This window comes from Tachyglossus aculeatus, chromosome 4 (genome assembly GCF_015852505.1).
Source record: "Tachyglossus aculeatus isolate mTacAcu1 chromosome 4, mTacAcu1.pri, whole genome shotgun sequence".
NCBI classification, from domain to species: Eukaryota; Metazoa; Chordata; class Mammalia; order Monotremata; family Tachyglossidae; genus Tachyglossus; species Tachyglossus aculeatus.
This window is the reverse complement of record NC_052069.1, coordinates 56023103-56045042: the sequence shown is the minus strand read 5'-3', so window position 1 is coordinate 56045042 and position 21940 is coordinate 56023103. Positions and strand designations below refer to the sequence as shown.

General features: G+C 44.1%; 1 protein-coding gene across 3 annotated transcripts in view; it reads right to left on the bottom strand.

Moving 5' to 3' along the window:
• The window catches only part of LOC119926793 (uncharacterized oxidoreductase ZK1290.5-like), a 252733-nt gene that overhangs the window by 34053 nt on the left and 196740 nt on the right, over positions 1-21940 (bottom strand). For all 3 annotated transcript variants that reach the window (XM_038745180.1, XM_038745181.1, XM_038745182.1), the window contains exon 4: positions 9622-9713. In XM_038745180.1, coding sequence (XP_038601108.1) covers positions 9622-9713 — 92 coding nt within the window. The remainder of the gene's footprint in view (positions 1-9621; positions 9714-21940) is intronic.

The window sequence follows — 21940 nt, the reverse complement described above, 5'->3', positions numbered from 1 at the left end:
AATGATCTCAATTTCTAAGAGGATGATTGGAGAAACATCTAGGGTAGTCACCGAGGACCTGATTCAAGCTGTAGATGCATCCAAGCCTTCGACCTTTGAGAGTTCTTGACCCATGTATGGCCCTGGTGCTTAATATCTGCATTGGCACTGACAGCTTTATAGTTCGGGAGTGGATCTGAGCAACCTGAAAAATAGTTCCAATGTTTGCTAAGGAGAAATGGAAAATGAAAAAATAATGAGCTGGCCATACCTTCCAATTCTACTCAGTCAAACACAAAGTGGTGTTTTCAAATTTGTTGGGTTAGTTTGCCACAATTAATTAAGGGCTCCCTGAATGTACCACTTACGATATTTCAAACCTGGATTAAAAAACGACAACATTAACTTCAATTCAAGGGTTTACACAAGCAGCCACTCTACTGGGCTCTAAAAACTGAGGGATAGCACCCACTCCCTTGTCTCCAGTCTCGTCTCCCTTTACCATAGACTCCAGGAATGACTGGCTTATTTAACAATGTTGGAATACCCCCGGCCCACGTCATCCCCCGGGCCTGGAATGCCCTCCCTCTGCCCATCCGCCAAGCTAGCTCTCTTCCTCCCTTCAAGGCCCTACTGAGAGCTCACCTCCTCCAGGAGGCCTTCCCAGACTGAGCCCCTTCCTTCCTCTCCCCTTCGCCCCCCTCTCCATCCCCCCCATCTTACCTCCTTCCCTTCCCCACAGCACCTGTATATATGTATATATGTTTGTACATATTTATTACTCTATTTATTTATTTTACTTGTACATATCTATTCTATTTATTTTATTTTGCTAGTATGTTTGGTTTTGTTCTCTGTCTCCCCCTTTTAGACTGTGAGCCCACTGTTGGGTAGGGACTGTCTCTATATGTTGTCAATTTGTACTTCCCAAGCACTTAGTACAGTGCTCTGCACACAGTAAGCGCTCAATAAATACGATTGATGATGATGATGATGATGATGATGATAAATACATCTGAAGCAAAGGAAAGAAATACAATTTTTAGGCTAGATTCCAAGCACTGCCAGAGTAATCCCCGCACGAGGAGTTTAGGCCCAGCAGTGGATTTACGTCCAGCTTCCTGAGATGATTGAGGGTTGGCATTATATTGGGGGACAATGTACGCTGCGGCATGTTATCCACTGAAGAATGAAGCTTTAGTTGCCCAGCTCTCATTAGCATTAATGGCAGTTAAGCCGCACACAAGGGGCATGAATAATATCCCTATTGCTTTCAAGAAGGGAGGAGCTTTAATTACCGAGATTATGAAGTACTAATTCATGTATGCACAGACATCAATCTCCAAATGGAATCAACCCGTCTGTCACTCTCACTCCCTTGCATCCCTATATGAAAATCTAATGGCAGCCACAGGGTAGAACAAAAGGAGTAATGAGGAAGAGGTGGGGAAAGGGGGAAAGAGCAGAGAAGAAAAAGAGATTATGTAAAACCTATCTCAGGCATATGCCTACTCATGAACACCACACATATATGTGCATGCATACATACATAGACACACAACTCAGTGTTTCTTTCTTAATGGATGCAGTCCTAACAGAATGCAATTCTAGAAATTCATTTCTTAGTACTAAAACTATTATTTTAATAGCATTGATGGAGTGCTTACTATATGCCAAGCATCATATGAAGCACTGGAGTAAACCCAAGATCACCATTCCCTCATGGGGCTCATTGTCTCAGTTGGTCAAGGACAGGCACATGGAATAATAAGAATAAATTACTAACAAGAGAAAATTCAAAACTCGACATTCCAAATTAAAAATATTAAATTTAATCACTAAAACGGTCCTGGGATGGGGCAGTACTCAGGCTCCTCATGGCTTCAGGTCAACAGTCATCGGTCACAAACAACCGCAGCCTTCCCAGAGCTCTACACGGCATTGAGGGCTGCACTACTGCGATGTTGGATGGGGGAGGGGGTGGGTGTTGGGGAAGAGAAGCAGCATGGCTCAGTGGAAAGAGCCCGGGCTTTGGAGTCAGAGGTCGTGGGTTCGAATCCCAGTTCTGCCAATTGTCAGCTGTGTGACTTTGGGCAAGTCACTTAACTTCTCTGGGCCTCAGTTTCCTCATCTGTAAAATGGGGATTAAGACTGTGAGCCCCCTGTGGGACAACTTTATCACTTTGTAACCTCCCCAGCGCTTAGAACAGTGCTTTGCACATAGTAAGCGCTTAATAAATGCCATTATTAAGGGATGGGCTGATGGAGCCATCAGGTGGGTCCCCCACAGAGACTTGAGCTCTCGATTGGAGGCTCTGGCTGGAAAAATCCCAAATTCTGACTATTCCACAAGACTCCTTGTACACTCTTTGAGGGCAGGGATCATGTCTACCAATTCAATGGGTATTGTACCCTCTCAAACACATAGTACAGTGCCCTGCACATAGTAAGTGCTCAATAAATACCACTGATGGATCGATTGTTCCTGACATGGGTCAGGCTGCTCTTCAAGGTACTGCGAGTATAGCCATGCCAACTTTCATTGTCCTTTCATACAGTCAATCCTGCTCTAGGAAAGATAACGTGCAGGATAAGGGTGAGGGGCTTTCTGATTCACAATAAGGGTACTGCACATAAACTAACACTAAGCACACTCACATTCATTTCATTTGTGGTGCCAGCAAGCACCATGTAACAGTGAAACTTCCCTGAGATTGACGGCAACTGTTGTGTGACTCAGCTTCATTCATCTTTGCCATTGACAAGTTATGAGATTACTCACTCAGAGAACAGGGCAACATAAATCTAGCACTGACTAAAATAAATATGAAAGTCACCTTTAAAGAAGAAAAAGGGCACGAAAAAGGTTTTGCATAAGTCTGTAATGCTATCCGCCTCACATGTAAATCTGGGGAATGAAGGATTCCGTTAACGCAGAGATGACACATGAAGGCTGTTTCAGAGTGGGCCCAAGAACTGTGGAGGATTTCACCACACCTTGGAAATCTCAAATCGAGCTTCTTTCAGAGGAACCATGTAAAAACTCCATGATTGAATTGTCTCACTGTCATTATCATCATCATCATCATCATCATCATCATCATCATCATCAGGAGATGTTGCCAACTTGTACTTCCCAAGCACTTAGTACAGTGCTCTGCACAGAGTAAGCGCTCAATAAATACGATTGAATGAATGAATGAATATTTCCTGAGCAACCAAAGGATGCATGGGACTAAGTACCATGGACGCGAAAGTGTACCAATTACCTGATTTTGTGGCAACCCTGTCTTTAACGGGCAAACAACTGAAATGACTAACCTCTTGTGACCTTTCTTTTTCTTTTTTTTTTTTTTTTTGTTGAGTGCAAGCACTATTCTAAGCACAGGGGCAGATACTTGATGATCAGGTTGGGTACAGTCCCGGTTCCACATGGGGCTCTCATAGTCAGAGTAGGAAGGAGTAGGACTTAATCCCCATTTTACAGATGGGGCAACTGAGGCACAGATAAATTAAGTGACTTGTCCAAGAACACACAGCAGACAAGTGGAGAAGTTGGGATTAGAGCCCAGGTCCTTTGGCTCCCAGGCATTGTGCTCTTTCCACGAGGCCACTCTGCTTCCCAGACTAGGCCTCTGTCCCTATTTGGACATCATTTCTACAGCTATTAGTTCCATCGAAGGGTTAAATGAAAGCTAAGTACTGAGTACATAAAAGTTGTGAGCGACCCTGATGGGTTGGTCCATTTGTTGTAGAATACTAAAAATAATGGAATAGAACTCTATGATACATGCCAGATCGGGGCCAGGAGAGTGATCAGGAATATTTGATGAGATTGAGGAAGTTACAAAGTTAGGCTCCATAGCATTAGTGAGAGATTTCTATCGTTTTCCAACAAGCAGGATGGTAACTCACCAGGAAGAGAAGGGAAAGGTACTTGGGAGGCTTGGGGGAGAATTTGCTCTAAAGCTTCCTGGACAGATGACATCCTGGATTAAAGTGTTAGCAAAGGGCAGGGGCCCATTGGAGCAACTACACTCTAGGGGTCCTGCTCTACAAAGGGGATTCTGGGGGAATGGTGGTCTGCCTTAGCTCAAGCCCATGGAACTCTGACTCTAGAAATCACCTTCATCTCATTGTTTAGGGTAGTGACAGGCTGGCGGCTTGAGCTGGACAGTCTGGCTTGTCCTTCTCTGTCAGGCCCAAGGAAAGGCTGAGAATTTCACTTATTCCCACTGGATCTGCACCAGGGATTTCAATGTTTCCTCCAAGGACTGCTTTACTTGCACCCGCCCCAACCCAATGTCTGTCTCCCCTTCTAGACTGTAAGCTCCTCGTGGGCAGGGAATGTGTCTACCACCCCTGTGGTAGTGTAATCTCCCAGGCTCTTAGTAAAGTGATGATGATGATGGTGACGGTATTTGTTAAGCGCTTATGTGTCAACCACTGTTCTAAGTGCTGCGGCAGATACAAGCTAATAAGGTTGGACACAGTCCCTGTCGCACATGGGGCTCACAGTTTTAACCCCATTTTACAGATGAGGTAACTGAGGAACGGTGACTTGCCCAAGGTCGGACAGAAGACAAGTGGTGAGCTGGAATTAAAACCCAGTTCCTTCTGACTCCCAGGGTTGTACTTTATCCACTGGGCCATGGTGCTTCCCTAAAGTGTTCTGCACAAAGTGCTCCATAAATACCATGGATTGATTGATTGATTGATTGCTGGTCCTAGGGGCAAGGGATGATCTCACCTGATCAGATCACCTGCCTAACTCTCATCTCTATGATCTATATCTCCCACCTTCCTGAAAGACCTTTTCCCCAATTCATCCCAACACTCAAAATGAAAAATTGGCCTTCATGATGTGGCAGGTCTTGCCAATGCATCAAACAATACATTGTATTTTCTGAGTACCAATGAGAACAGAGCACTATACTTGGGAGAGCAAAACAGAATTACAAGACACCTTCCCTACCCCAAAGGAGCTTATAGTCTGGTGAGGAAGGCAGACACACAGTTTACAGGTAGAAGAAGAGAAAGGAAAAATGGCTACAGCTATATAGATGAAAAAGTACTCAAACAGCAGAGTATGTAGCAGAGTAGGTAAGAAGGGCTATGGCTGGGTGTGAGTGCATATGTGCATAATCAGTTCAGGAGTTCTGAGGTAGTAGTCGTGGGATTATGAGCTAGGGAGAAGAAAATATAATAGGGGAAAACCTGGAGGAAATATGATGTCAGAAGAGCTTTGGAGGTGGGGAAATCTGTGGTGTAGTAGACTTGCAAAAGAGGAAGTTTAAAGAAGGACAAAAGACCTGAGGCAGAGTTCAGAAGCAGGAAAGATGATAGCAGGGCACAGTGAGTAAATTGATTTGAAATGAATGAAGAGTGCAAACTGGGATGTAGTAGGATAAGAGAGTGGATGTGAGAGGGTATACCTGTCAAGAAACAGTCAAGTGTTTCTGCTTGTTGCAGCACGGAGTGAGTAACCACCGAAGGCTTTTGAGGTGTGGGAAGACATATACAAGATTATTTAAAAAAAATGACCCAGGCATCAGGCATGGATTAAGTTGGGAGAGACTGGGAGCAGGGAGACCAGTGAGGAGTCTGATGCAGGTGTCAAACTGGGATATGACAAATGCCTGAACCAGGGTGGTGGCCATTTGGATGGAAAAGAAGATCAAGAAAATGCAGAGGAAAGATCAGAAGGATTTAGTGATAGACTGACTATAAAAGCTGGACAATAGCAAGGTGCCAAGAATAATGTCAAGGTTGCTGGCTTCAGCAACAGGGAGGATTGTGATAACAAAAGTTAAGGAAAGTTAGATAGAGGAGAGGATTTGGGAGGTAAGACAAGAAGACCAGTTTTACTCATAATGAGTTTAAGGTGCTGGTGAGACAACCATGTGAAGATGTCCTGGAGGCAAGAGGAGATACACAGTTACAGAAGTAATTACAGTGAACAATAAAAGATTTTTTACACTTCATCAAAACAGGAAGATTCCTAGGGCATCAGTGGGCTCACTGGATTCATTCATTCATTCAACTGCATTTATTGAGCGCTTACTGTGTGCAGAGCACTGTACTAAGTGCTTGGGAAGTACAAGTTGGCAACATATAGAGACAGTCCCTACCCAACAATGGGATCACAGTCTAGAAAGGGGAGACAGACAACAAAACAAAACATGTGGACAGGTGTCAAGTCATCAGAACAAAAAGAAATAAAGCTAGATGCACATCATTGACAAAATAAATAGAATAGTAAAAAATGTACAAGCAAAATGAATAGAGTAATAAATCTGTACAAACATATATACAGGTGCTGTGGGGAGGGGAAGGAGGTAGGGTGGGGGGACGGGGAGGAAGAGAGGAAAAAGGGGGCTCAGTCTGGGAAGGCCTCTTGGAGGAGGTGAACTCTCAGTAGGGCTTTGAAGGGAGGAAGAGAGCTAACTTGGCGGATGTGTGGAGGGAGGGCATTCCAGTACAGGGGGAGGATGTGGGCCGGGGGTCGATGGCGGGACAGGCGAGAACAAGGTACAGTGAGGAGGTTAGTGGCAGAGGAGCTGAGGGTGTGGGCTGGGCTGGAGAAGGAGAGAAGGGAGGTGAGGTAGGAGGGGGCGAGGTGATGAACAGCCTTGAAGCTGGGAGTGAGGAGTTTCTGCCTGATATGTAGGTTGACTGGTAGCCACCGAAGATTTTTGAGGAGAGGAGTAACATGCCCAGAGCGTTTCTGCACAGAGATGATCCAGGCAGCAGCGTGAAGTATGGACTGAAGTGGGGAGAGACAGGAGGATGGGAGATTAGAGAGGAGGCTGATGCAGTAATCTAGTTGGGATAGGATGAGAGATTGAACCAGCAGGGTAGCAGTTTGGATGGAGAGGAAAGGGCGGAACTTGGAGATGTTGCAGAGGTGAGACCAGCAGGTTTTGGTGACAGATTGGATGTGAGAGTTGAATGAGAGAACAGAGTCGAGGATGACACCAAGGTTGCGGGCTTGTGAGACGGGAAGGATGGTAGTGCTGTCTACAGTGATGGGAAAGTCAGGGAGAGGGCAGGGTTTGGGAGGGAAGATAAGGAGTTCAGTCTTAGACATATTGAGTTTTAGATGGCGGGCAGACATCCAGATGGAGATGTCCTGAAGGCAGGAGGAGACCCGAGACTGAAGAAAGAGAGAGAGAGCAGGGGCAGAGATGTAGATTTGGGTGCCATCAGTGTAGAGATGATAGTTGAAGCCGTGGGAGCGAATGGATGACCACGGTGCACAAAATGTGCACTTATTGAAGAAAACAAAATATCTACAAGGATTAAGCTTCCCATTTCTCAAGCAAGATATGAAGTTCCCACATCTAAATCACTTTTTCACAGCAAATAGGTCAGAGTGACTGGATCAAATTATGGTAACCACACAGGATAGACTGTGAGCCTGTTGTTGGGTAGGAACCACCTCTATATGTTGCCAACTTGTACTTGCCAAGCGTTTTAGTACAGTGCTCTGCACACAGTAGTGTTCAATAAATATGACTGAATGAATGAATGACCTAATTGATAAACTAGCTGCATATAGTAAGTACTCAATAAACACACTGACTGAAATAAATCATCCAGGCTGAATGATATTAAAAATTATCATAATTATCACCATCATCATCATTAGTATTCATTGAGAATGGCCAATGTGCAAAAATTGTGTTTTGAAGGAATCAATCAGTCACTCAGTAGTACTTATTGAGTGCTTACTGGGTGCAAAGCACTGTACTAAGCGCTTGGGAGGGTATAATTCAGTAGAGTAGGAAGACGATCTCTGCACATAAGGAGCTTATGGACTACAGGAAGAAGCAGACATTAAAATAAATTACAGATGGCTATGAACATAAGTGCTGTGGGGCTGAGGGTGATGAACAGCTTAGTGCAGTGCTCGAGCACTTAGTACAGTGTTCTGCACTCAATAAACACTCAATAAATACCACTGATTGATTGCTTAAAGGGTTCAAACCCAAGTGCATAAGGTGATGCAGAAGGGCAGCCTTAGACAGGAAAGCTGTGGAACTACTGGCCAGAGCACAACTTATCATCACAAATGGTCATGGTATTAGAGGGCTGCGTGGCTCAATGGAAAGAGCATGGGCTTGGGAGTCAGAGGTCATGGGTTCTAATCCCCACTCTGCCATTTGTCAGCTGTGTGACTTTGGGCAAGTCACTTAACTTCCCTGTGACTCAGCTACCTCATCTGTAAAATGGGGATCAACACTGTGAGTCCCATGTGGGACAACCTGATTACCCTTGTATCTAAGCTTACAACAGTGCTTGGCACATAATAAGTGCTTAACAAATGCTATTGTTATTATTGTTATTATTATTATTATGTAATCTCAATTAACCTTAATTGAAAGGACATCAGTGGGGACCCGTGTTCTCATCACTTTCACCATTGATCTCCTGTTCATGCTCTCCTTGCTGCTGGAACTTCCTCCCCCATCATATCCAGCAGAGCATTACTCTTCCTTTCTTCAAAGCCCTTCTAAAATCACATTTCCTCAATCAATCAATGATATTATTGAACGTGGCTCAGAGGAAAGAGCACAGGCTTGGGAGTCAGAGGTCATGGGTTCAAATCCCAGCACCGCCAATTATCAGCTGTGTGATTTTGGGCAAGTAACTTAACTTCTCTAGCCCTCAGTTACCTCATCTGTAAAATGGGGATTAAGACTGTGAGCCCCCCGTGGGGCAACCTGATTACCTTGTAACCTCCCCCGTACTTAGAACAGTGCTTTGCACATAGTAAGTGCTTAATAAATGCCATGATTATGATTATTATTACTAAGTGCTTGGGAGAGTACGATATGCCAGAATTGGTAGACACGTTCCTTGCCCACAAGGAGCATACAGTCTAGAGGGGGAGACAAGCATTAAAATGAATTACAGATAAGTGCATAAGTGCTGTGGGTCTGAGAGTAGGGTGAATATTAACGGCTTAAAGCGTTCTCCTTCCAACGTGGACTGTGAGTCCTATGTGGGACATGGACTGTGTCTGACCTGATTATCTTGTATCTCCTGCAGGCCTTAGAACAGTATCTGGTACATAGTAAGCACTTGAATACCACAATCACGATTCATAATTATTACTGACAATAGAATAATGTCAAAAGCCAAATCATGCAGTAGGAATGGAAGGAGATTCTAGGGGAAGTCCATGAAGGTAACTTTCACCCATGCCTGTTTACCCATTCCAGGAAGGAAATGATGGGACATGCCTCACACCACCAAGGCACTGGAGTTTTCGTCTACGGTAAGAATTACTGCCACCTATACTAGATGTGGGCTGGGACCCAATGTTACCTCTACTGATTCCTCCTACACCTCTATACTTTCTTCTCACTGCACCCTAAACATCTGCCTGTTGTCTCGCTGATCAGGCACCTGAAATAATGGAGGCAAGTGAACACAAGAAATTGGTTTAAAACAAGCCCCCCAATTGCCTTCATTTGGTGCAACTTTCCACACAGGTGGTGTTCAGTAAATGCTGTTAATGGTGACGTTCTATTAATAATATAGTCCTTCCCAGAAACGGTCTCTTATATAACACATAAGCATGCCACACATAGACAGAGCCAAACATGTTTACAGAGGAATTGAACAGCTTCTCACCTGATTGACGTGTGGTGTTACATCACAATCTTCCTTTAGTTGCTCCAGATGATTAATAAGGAAATTACTTACACCAATGGACCGGCAGATACCTAAGCAAAGAGGAATGACATTGTAGGTGGTTACTGCACTTCCTTCAGAAAAGGAAAAACATGGTCAATGACTTCTAATTGCGCTGACAAAGGTAAACAGGACTGAACTGATCGATATCTTTGAAACAGAATACTGCAGAGAACCCAGAAAAAGATTCTACTTGACAATGTTATCAGAGGGCACAGGTTTTTGTCAGAGACATGCTTGGAAAGAGTTTTATAACCTAAACACAGCGGGGATCCCCAGTGTATAAAACTCCAAGCTAAATTCTGGGAAAGGCTAGCATAGTGTAAGCACAGAACAATCAGGCCACATCAAAATGAAAAGAAGGAAATGGTGTTCTCAATAGTTTGCCAAAACTAAAGAAAAGTGGAACATTTGCAGAAGGCTGCTCGGGGGTGAGTAATGCAGTTCAAGGACACAAATCCAAAGTTATTGCCCTTGGCTTGGAGTTTAAGATAGGTTATTATGAAGGCCAAAACATCACATCTCCCTCTAGGCTATACACTCGTTGGGGACAGGGAAAATGTCTATCCAACCTTGTTATATTATTATATTGTTCCGCCCAAGCACTTCGTAGAGTACTCTGCACACAGAAAGTGCTCAATACATACGATTGATGGATTGATCTATCACATCCGATAATATTTATAAAATGGGAAACGGTGCGGCCAGCAAAAACCAAGCAAGTAAAGAGTAGTAGATGAACTATCCAGTAACAGTGATGGAATTTCAGGTTCCTTTCTGTGTGTGTTTGCAGAACTTCCCCTTTGCAAAAAATACATGAAATGTGGATATATGTCTGTGTCATGCGGGTTTGTGTCCCTGCGGATGTTTCTTCTTCTGATGCATGGGTGAATGGATGGCTCAGAAAAGTTCAAAAATAAAAAATAAATAAAAGAAAGGGCCAAGGGCGGGGGCAGGGGGAAGAGTCCTGTTTCCTATGAAGTTTGACCTTTCCACAATCTTCTCTGCTCTAAATAACTTTACACTTCTGAGTTTAGACATGTCTTGGGGAAGGGCTAGTAATTTGGCATAAAAGCAAATACTAATCAGCAGCTGAGGTGATTTGCAAATCCAACAGGAAGGCAAAATACAGTTAGTGTATTAGCTGACTGCACAAATACGTGTCTAAATGCTTTTGACAATCAGATTTCTTCATTATTCTTCCTCCAAAAATGAACAATGAAATATAGCATAGTATGATAGATTAACTAAATTCCATTAAACATCTGGACTTTTAGAATATAAGCATATGGAGCAGAACAGTGGCAGCACATTGTCAAAACAAATTCTGTGAGAAATTGAAAAAAAGCTAGCCCTTGCATACATTCAAAAGACACTTTTGACCTAAACTAGTAATCCAGAATCTTGTGAATTGGAGAAATCTTCACCAAAAGTCAAAATGAGCATGTTTCTTGGCAGGCTCAATCGAGGAACGAATGAGAGAAACTGAATTCTCATGCTTCAAGGTGATATTTCCTTATTAGTGGGATGGGCAGGAGAGAACTTGCCTGCTTCCAAACAAGCTGTACCTTTTCCATGGCTAGGAGACTCCAACCTACAATGCTACTGAGCCAGAAGTACCCATAAGTACTGCTTGCTTTGTGTATGAAGGAAGAAAAGGAAAGATAAAGCTTCTGTGATCCTGCTGCAAAATATATCATTATTCAGCTTCTCAGAGGGGATAATAAAGTAATTCCTAAAAGGTTTCTGCTCCGTGCACATATGTGACAGCTACTGATGTTAATAGAGTCCATACAGACTTTCTGGGGATTAAAACTACCAAAAATGTGTAAGTGGAAATTTATGGTACACTTATATTCCTTTTTGTTTTACATTTTTGTCCTAGCCTTTATAATTTTAATTTACAAAATGCCTGAATTACCTCCACGATAGTTGGAGAGGAAAAAAAAGAGGTAAATAAATCAAGCTGGGTTTTGAAGGTATAATTTGGAAAACAAAATACGGTACCATCGTTACATCTTAATTTTATTACAGATTTGTACTCTTCTGGTTACAATTCTGTTTTCCACATTTGAGTGAAGCACTCATTCCATTCTGCTGCTACAAGTAACTGAAAAAGAACTGTATAATTAAAATGCTGCCATAAAGCTATATATCCCAGTGACCTAAAACTTTCCATCCTGATGTTGAATATGCAGAAAACACAATATATGACCACACAAAATCTTATTTTATATTTGTCCCAGAAGTATTTACTCCTCAAAGTCATAAGCAAATCAAGACAATCTAGTTCTCCTTCAGAGAAATGATCATCTGCTCCATATGTATGAAATTAATTAGGTTATAACCCAAACCACACTAATTTGCATAATTTGTATTTAATCTGCCAGAAGGGGTCAAACTAGTTGCGAATCTCCGCTGCCAGATAATATTATTGAGTCAGCAACCATAAATCATTGTGCCACAGAACCTGAGAAACACTTGCCATTTTGACACAAAGAAAACACCAAAATATAGGAATCCTATTATCAGGTGAGAAAAACTCATTTATAAAATCCTCTAGACTGTGAACCCCTTGTTGGGTAGGGACCGTCTCTATATGTTGCCAACTTGTACTTCCCAAGCGCTTAGTACAGTGCTCTACACACAGTAAGTGCTCAATAAATACAATTGAATGAATGAATGAATTTTAATTGGGCATTGAAAACTATTGTTTGAAACACACCTGGTATAGAAATTAAGAGGGATACATTTTAAAACTAAAATTACTCAGGACCCCAGGTACACACTCCACAGGGGCACATTCCTCTAGACTGTAAGCTCACTGTGGTCAGGGAATGTGTCTGCTTATTGCTTTATTGTACAATTCCAAGCATTTGGTAAAGTGCTTTGTACACACTAAGCACTCAATAAATATGACTGAATGAACGATTGATGATGTCTACCAACATGTCTACCAACTCTGGTATATCTTAGTCTTCCAAGGGCTTAGTATGGTGCTCTGCACACAGTAAGCGCTCAATAGATATGACTGATCGATTGACTGACCACCCCAACAGTTTTCTGAGATGAATCACCTGACTTGCCTATTCCAGATTCCTGAGAAATCCAGACAATTTCTAATCAGGGCTGAAAAGTCCCCAAATAGTGGCTTTCTGACCTATTAGCTTTCTGTCCCACCCCAATAATCATCCTCCTCCCTCACCTCACACCAAGCTCTTTTCACCCCCACACTCAGAATGAAAAATTGGCACCCTCGCCCCAGATCTTAATATCTTTATAGTTAGCTGTACTATTATGCTTAAAATGCTTTTAAGCAAAACAAAGCTTTTCTTTCATATTATCCCAGTCTCTGGGGAGAGCGAACCAATTTCCCATGCCTCAATGAAGGCATTTTTTCAATAGCGAACTTTAAAAAAAATTGGGCCAGTCTATTAGCAAAGGATCCAAGTTCAGAAGAGATTCGGGTTCTTGCATTCTAAGTTGCACTTACATCAAGGAGAGTCTTGGGAATGGAACAAGAGGAGAAAGAAAACCTGCTGCACAAAAACATCCAGAGGGAGAGTGGCCCACCCTTCTGCCAAATTTCCCCAGGCGCAATAGCAGCTCGGCAAAAAGCGCTTCAACAAATGCCAGAATGGCCACCACTGAGTGAGATTAGGCTCTATTAGAATTCAGTAACCGTGGAGCATTCTTGGTTTGGGCACCTTCCCCCACCCTAGATCTCAGAAAATGGTTGGTTCCAGTGCAGTCAGTAGTAGTAGTGGTAGTAGGGAAAGAGAGAGAGAGAGAGAGACAGACAGACAGACAGACAGAGAGAAGGAGAAAGAGAGAAAGTGAGAAAGAGAGAGTATGTGAAGAGGGGGACAGAGGAGGGAGAGCAAGGCTCTATATTGCAAAAGACCTTAGCTGGAGAATGGTTTGGAAGGGTGATATCATCAGTGATGGCATGTATTGAGCTCTTACTATATGCAGAGCACTGTACTCAGCGCTTGGGAGGAGGTCAGTGCAACAGAGTTGGTAGACAGGTTAACTGCCCTCAATGAGCTTGCAGTACAGAGGATAGGGGAGCAAGACTGTCCAGTCCTCGGCAGGTATCACACAGTCAATCAATTGTATTTATTGAGCACTTACTGTGTGCAGCGCATTGTACTAAGCACTTGGAAAAGTATGAAATAACAATATAATAGAGTTGGTAGACACATTCCCTGATCCCAATCTGGGCCAATTGCTGGAAATCTCAGGGGTCAAGTTCAGCTGTAGAATGGTCTGTTGGGTTCTCCGAGTCCCAACTGAAATCTTAGTTTGTCTCTGGTAGATCTGAACTTGAAAAGATACAGGGACCAGCCAGGCAACTGGGGAAGGATGGAAGGGATAGAGGGAAAAGAGGCAGGAGAAATGGTGGGCAGGGACTAGCTTGTCTTGCCCTGTAGTAGGATATCAGCTTCCTCCCAACTAATCCTGCAGGATGCTTGGAGTCTCAGAGGCCTCAAAGAGCACACAAGCCATGCCACATCAGTGCTTCCATTATGTGGGGGTGGCTTGACTGCATTGCCTTAGTGTAGTTAACCCTTGAATTGCTTTGGGAGTCTTTGCAGGATACCACAATCTTACAAAAGTGTCATGTATCGATCTCCAAATCAATTTTCAGAGATTTGAGTCATGATTGAAACTAACTTGGCATTTGTTAAATGCCTATTATGTGCTAGGCACTGTACTAAGCGCTGGGGTCAGTTAGATGCAAGCTAATCAGGTTGGACACTGTCTGTGTCCCACAAAATGATAATAATTGTGGTATTTGTTAAGCGCTTACTATGTGCCAAGTACCATTCTAAGCGCTGGGGTAGAATACAAGGTAATAAGGTTGAACACAGCCTTTGTCCCTCTTGGGGCTACCAATCTTGATCCCCATTTTACATATGAGGTAACTGAGGCACAGAGAAGTGAAGTGACTTGCTCAAGGCCACACAGCAAACATGTGGCAAACCCATGACCTCTGTCTCCCAGGCCCGTGCTCTTTCCATTAGGCTGCTGCTTTTCAAGGTGCTCACAGTCTTAATCCCCACTTTACAGAGGAAGGAACTGAGGCACAGACTTGCCATATCACACAACTGAACTGACAACTGGTGGAGCAGGGATTAGAACTCAGATCCTTCTGTCTCGGCCCATGGTTCTAACCACTAGACCGCACTTTCATCTGGGAGGACAGCTTAACCACAAGAGATAGAAAGGACCTGGTCTGAACTGGGTTGGTCTGAGACGTCCAGTCTCACTGAGTGTTTCAATTTTCAGGACTAAGTAGACGAGAGGGCACAAAAGCCTCCCAGCAGATAGAATTCCAGGCTCCTAATGAATTGTCCCTCTACCTATAGAAGGGGTGGAGGGGAACAGCACATTGCCTCTCTTCTTGCCATTAGGATGGCAGGAAGGGACACTGCTTTATTTACACTTACTTTAGACATGCAAGAGATTAAATTTCAGAGCACACTTTGGGATTTCTAGTCCGCAGGCTGCCTTGTATCCCGGCTCCGCCACTTGTCAGCTGTGTGACCTCGGGCAAGTCACTTAACTTCTCTGGGCCTCAGTTCCCCCATCTGTAAAATGAGGATGAAGACTGTGGGCCCCACATGGGACAACCTGATTACCTTGCATCTACCCCAGTGCTTAGAACAGTGCTTGGCACATAGTAAGCGCTTAACAAATACGAACATTATTATTATTATTATTATTGTAAGACAGACCGTAAGGGGATGCGGTGGCCAGATGGAGAGCTGACACAAGTACCTTCTCAACTTGAAGTGTAGTAGTGGACTCTCCAACTGGCAGCCTATTTGGGAATTAGACAAGTGCATGGCAGAGTGGATAGAGAACAGGCTTGGGAGTCAGAAAGTCATGGGTTCTAATCCTGGCTCCACCACTTGTCTGTGTGACCTTGGGCAAGTCATTTCACTTCTTTGTGCCTCAGTTACGTCATCTGTAAAATGGGTATTGAGACTGTGAGCCCCAGGAGGGACAGGGACTTAGAGCTCACCTCCTCCAGGAGGCCTTCCCAGACTGAGCCCCTTCCTCCCTCTCCCCCTCGCCCCCCTCTCCATCCCCCGCATCTTACCTCCTTCCCTTCCCCACAGCACCTGTATATATGTATATATGTTCGTACATATTTATTACTCTATTTATTTATTTATTTATTTATTTGTTTTCCTTGTACATATCTAGTCTATTTATTTTATTTTGTTAGTATGTTTGGTTTTGTTCTCTGTCTCCCCCTTTTAGACTGTGAGCCCTCTGTTGGGTAGGGACTGTCTCTATGTGTTGCCAACTTGTGCTTCCCAAGCGCTTAGTACAGTGCTCTGCAATCAGTAAGAGCGCAATAAATACGATTGATTGAATTTGCTTGTATTCACCCCAGCACTTAGTTCAGTGCCTGTCACATAGTAAGAGCTTAACAAATACCAGAATTATTATTAGTAGTAGTAGTATATATGGCAGATCAGGGATTAGAACCCAGGACCTTCTGAATCCCAGGCCCATGGTCTATGCAACCACTACCTCATTCTGCCACCACAGAAATGCTTTCAGCTCTCCTGGGATTCAGTAGCTATGTTGTCTTTGTTGTCTCATATTCAATCGCATTGTTTTGAGTTCTTTCTTTGTGCAGAGCACTGTACTAAGTGCTTGGGAAAATATAATACAACAATAAACTGACATTCCCTGCCCACAACAAGCTTACAGTCTTGAGGAGGGAGACAGACATCAATACAAATAAATAAATTGCAGGCATGCTGTGGGGCTGGGAAGGGAGAAGAACAAAGGGAGGACATCAGGGCGACGGAGAAGGGTGCGGAAAGGGTGGGGGGCTAGTCTGGGAAGGCCTCTTGGAGGAGGTGTGCCTTCAATAAGACACAGTAACTGGGGGAGAGTAATTGTCGGATTTGAGGAGGGAGGGTGTTCCAGACCAGAGACAGGATGTGGGTCAGGGATCAATGACAAGACAGGCGAGACCAAGGCACAAAGAGAAAGTTAGCACCAGAGGAGTTACATCTATTTCCCCATAGATTTCTTTGAGTCACGTCTTGATTAGCTTCAAATGAGTTAACGATTGTTTTAAATATTTTAAGAGAAGGTACGAAGTAGAATAAAGGGAGCTCGATAAGTCTCATGATTCCCATATGGATTTGTTTCCTTAGGAATGAGATGCAAGGGGATGAATCTGGGTGATCTTACAGGTTGAAAGTATAACAGTAGTGCTGTCTCTATCTTACAGCAAATCAACATGTATAAATGTGATCTAACTACAGTTATATTTACCGTTGCCTAAAATGCTAAGGATAGTCCAGTTCAAGATAATTCATTCATTGATTGACTCAATACCAATACACTGATGATTTGTGCCAACAAAGGATGGATTCATAACAATTGTAAACCACCCATGCAACACATCAGAGGCTATAACCTCTTAAAAATATTGCAAAAATTTTCCTTGTTCAATTGAATCATTGTAAGCCTGGTGTGGGCAGGGATTGTCTCTCTTCATTGCTGTATGGCACTTTCCAAGCACTTAGTACAATGCTCTGTACACAGTAAGCGCTCAATAAATATGACTGACTGAATGAATAAAATATTCCTGAATAATGAAAAGGAAACCCTGAGCAGTAATTACATCTGCATGAGGCCTATATAACAGCCACTAATCTTGCTGCCAATTTTCTCCTGCCACTGCTGTCCTTGTTTTCTTTTCAATGAAAGAAAAGTGTTCCCCAGTGGACTGCGGAAAACACGAGAAGACAATTATAAAATCAGTTGTATTAAATTAGATATGTAATTGCAGTTGGTAGTAATTCTGGCTTTAATTCATTTTACTAGGTATATACAGCATCCTGGGAGCTGCTCTTAAGTAGGATGAGTTAAGTTATTTCTGTGACTTGGTAGTCGCCCAGATGTATCTTTCAGGACCATGTATACATCTAATCTTCTAACTGCATGACTACATGAATGAGATTTACTGATTAGTGGGTTAGCAAATAGGCTGTGAATGAAAAGGATATACACATCTTGGTGAGTTTTCACTACTGCACAGTTCATTAGATCCATCTCCTGACTTTTGATCTTGCTTAGGAATTCAATTCCACAAAGGACATTTCAATATACACAGAGTCAGGGACACAGAATAAAGTCGCATGAAACTAACGTTTTAATTTCATTGGTAAAAATGCTTTCCTCCATACTCTGCGCTTTGCCCAAATCCTGTTCATCTTCCCTTCCAACTATCTCTTGCCATTTCCACAAACAAAACCATATCTAAACATTGGTTTTCTCCTAGGTCAACTTCAATTTCTGATTTTCTAGGTCATTACAAGTGAGCAGCCCTAGTTCTCTTCCTCCTTATCTATTCTGATCCACTCACGCGTTCTATGCTTCCTCTTTTCAGTACGGGCCAGGGATTGATAGGTCTTTCAACACTTGCTTCTGTTGATGTTTCAATGACAGCATCAGGATCAATAAATGGTATTTCTCGATCGCTTACTGTATGTAGAACAGTGAGCTGAGCGCTTGCACAAGTACAATACAATGGAGCTGGTATCCACTATCCTTGCCTGCAAGTAACTTATAGTTTAGAGGGCTCTTTGTGCAGTTCTGCTCTGTGGCTCATTTGCTTTTAGCCTATGAGATGGCCTATCTCCTGTACAGATAGCCAAGACTACAAGCCATGACCTTCTGACTCCCATGGCTGTGCTCTACCCACTACACCATGCTGCTTCTCAAATTTCTCTATAAATATTTCTACCTGCACCTCTATTTCATCTCCTTCTTGTCCCTTTGACTCCATCACAATGCGTAGTCTTTGTTCCCACCTACTGAATGCTGGAAACTAAGATCACCTTAAGGTTTGGGGGATCACTGTGGTCTAGTGAAACGGGCCTAAGTCTGGGACTCACAGAGCCTGGGTTCTACTGTTCTAGTCTTCACCTGAGCTTCAATATTAGAAGGCAAGTAAGTACCTCGAATAATCTTAATAGCTACTGGCAACATATCACTTCTTTTTTCTCCTTTTGAATGTCCTGCTTCACTGCGCATGACTGACCATTTACACAGTCTAAACTCAGGTTGAAAAAAATGGTTTATTTAAATGTATAAACAAAGAAAAGGGAAGGAGTAGCACTTCTAGTATTCAAATTCCCTTAAATTTGGGCAGTTCTTTAGGTTTAATTGGTAGCTTTTTTGAAAGATATAGGTTTGCCAGTCTGTTGCAAAGCAGCTCAAACTAAAATGGGAGAAATCTGTGGAGCTACAAGACAACTTAAATGTGGTCAACAACTTGCTAACATCAACTGGAATTCTCTGTCAGAATGACAATTCCATGCTTAGGTACTCATTAAAGATGCTGCTCTCTGCTAGAGACAAGAGATGAAAGAAAGAGCAAAAAAGTGCATTGCTGCCACCTCTTGCTCATTTTCCCAGAATCTGAGACAATGCTCTGGATAAGACATATGGTTTGCATTTCCTAAGGCTGACACAGATGATCTGATTCATGCTTTTATCACTACAACCCTTAATGTGGGCAGGGTAGCTGTGCTGATACCAATGAAGCCGGGATAGCTACACTAGTTCCATTTGTCATTCATTCATTCATTTATTTATTCAATCATATTTATTGAGCGCTTACTGTGTGCAGAGCACTGTACTAAGCGCTTGGGAAGTACAAGTTGGCAACATATAGAGACGGTCCCTACCCAACAGTGGGCTCACAGTCTAGAAGGGGGAGACAGAGAACAAAACAAAACATATTAACAAAATAAAACAAATAGAATATATATGTACAAATAAAATAAATAAATCAATAGAGAAATAAATACATACAAACATATATACAGGTGCTACGGGGAGGGGAAGGAGGTAAGGCGGGGGGGATGCAGAGGGGGAGGAGGGGGAGAGGAAGGAGGGGGCTCAGTTTGGGAAGGCCTCCTGGAGGAGGTGAGCTCTCAGTAGGGCCTTGAAGGGAGGAAGAGAGCCAGCTTGGCGGATGTGCGGAGGGAGGACATTCCAGGCCAGGGGGATGACGTGGGCCAGAGGTCGATGGCGGGACAGGCGAGAACGAGGCACGGTGAGGAGGTTAGCGGCAGAGGAGCGGAGGGTGCGGGCTGGGCTGTAGAAGGACAGAAGGGAGGTGAGGTAGGAGGGGGCGAGGTGATGGAGAGCCTTGAAGCCGAGGGTGAGGAGTTTTTGCCTGATGCGTAGGTTGATTGGTAGCCACTGGAGATTTTTGAGGAGGGGAGTAACATGACCAGAGCGTTTCTGGACAAAGACAAACCGGGCAGCGGTGTGAAGTATGGATTGAAGAGGGGAGAGACAGGAGGATGGGAGATCGGAGAGGAGGCTGATACAGTAATCCAGTCGGGATAGGATGAGAGCTTGAACGAGGTTTGAATGGAGAGGAAAAGGCAGATCTTGGCAATGTTGCGGAGGTGAGACCTGCAGGTTTTGGTGACGGCTTGGATGTGAGGGGTGAACGAGAGAGCAGAGTCGAGGATGACACCAAGGTTGTGGGCTTGTGAGACGGGAAGGATGGTAGTGCCATCAACAGTGATTGGAAAGTCAGGGGGAGGGCAGGGTTTGGGAGGGAAGACAAGGAGTTCAGTCTTGGACACGTTGAGTATTAGGTGGCAGGCAGACATCCAGATGGAGATGTCCTGAAGGCAGGAGGAGATGCGAGCCTGGAGGGAGGGAGAGAGAGCAGGGACAGAGATGTAGATTTGGGTGTTATCAGCATAGAGATGATAGTTGAAGCCGTGGGAGCAAATGAGGTCACCAAGGGAGTGAGTGTAGATCGAGAACAGTAGGGGACCAAGAACTGAACCTTGAGAAACCCCTACAGTAAGGGGATGGGAGGGGGAGGAGAAGCCTGAAAAAGATACTGAGAATGAACGACCGGAGAGATAAGAGAGAACCAGGAGAGGACTGAGTCTGTGAAGCCAAGGTTGGATAGCATGTTGAGGAGAAGGGGGTGGTCAACAGTGTCGAAGGAAGCTGAGAGGTCGAGGAGGATTAGGATAGAGTATGAGCAGTTGGATTTGGCAAGCAGGAGGTCATTGGTGACCTTTGAGAGGGCAGTTTCTGCGGAATGAAGGGGACGGAAGCCAGATTGGAGGGGGTCGAAGAGAGACTTGGCGTTGAGGAATTCGAGGCAGCATATGTAGATGACTCGTTCAAGGAGTTTGGAAAGGAATGGTAGGAGGGAGATAGGGCGATAACTAGAAGGTGAGGTGGGGTCAAAAGAGGGTTTTTTTAGGATGGGAGAGACGTGGGCATGTTTGAAGGCAGAGGGGAAGGAACCTGTGGAGAGTGAGCGGTTGAAGATGGAAGTTAAGGAGGGGAGAAGGGACGGAGCGAGAGATTTCATGAGATGAGAGGGAATGGGGTCAGAAACACAGGTGGCCGGAGTAGCACTTGAGAGGAGGGAGGAGAGCTTCTCTGAGGATACTGCTGGGAAGGATGGGAGAGTAGCAGAGAGCGTTGAGAGCTGGGAGGTTGCGGAAGCTGGGGGAGTGACTTTGGGGAGCTCAGACCTGATGGATTTAATTTTATTAATGAAGTAGGAGGCCAGATCATTGGGGGTGAGGGAAGGAGGAGGGGGAGGAACCGGGGCCCTGAGAAGGGAGTTGAATGTACGGAAGAGCTGATGGGGATGATGGGCATGGGTGTCAATAAGGGAGGAGAAATAGTTTTGTCTGGCAGAGGAGAGGGCTGAGTTAAGGCAGGAAAGGATATACTTGAAGTGAACGAGGTTGGCATGGTGTTTAGACTTTCGCCAGCAGCGTTCGGCAGCTCGAGCATAAGAGCGAAGGAGGCGGACAGTGGTAGTGATGCAGGGCTGTGGGTTAGTGGTCCGAGAGCGGCAAAGGGAAAGAGGAGCAAGCGAGTCTAGCTGAGTAGAGAGGGTGGAGTTGAGAGCAGTAATCTGATCATCAAGATTGGGTAGAGAGGAAAGGGAGGTGAGGTGGGGTGTGAGGCACTCAGAAAGATGGATGGGGTCAAGAGAGCGGAGATCTCTATGAGGGAGTAATATGGATTTACAGAGGAAAGGAGTGTGAGTGAGGAGACAGGTGAGAAGATTATGATCAGAGAGAAGGATTTCAGAGTTGGTGAGGGTGGAGACAGTGCAGCAGTAGGAGATAATGAGGTTGAGGGTGTGACCAGGTTGGTGAGTGGTCAGGATCAAGTATAAGTGTGGACAATATACTTGCCTTCACCCCTTATATTG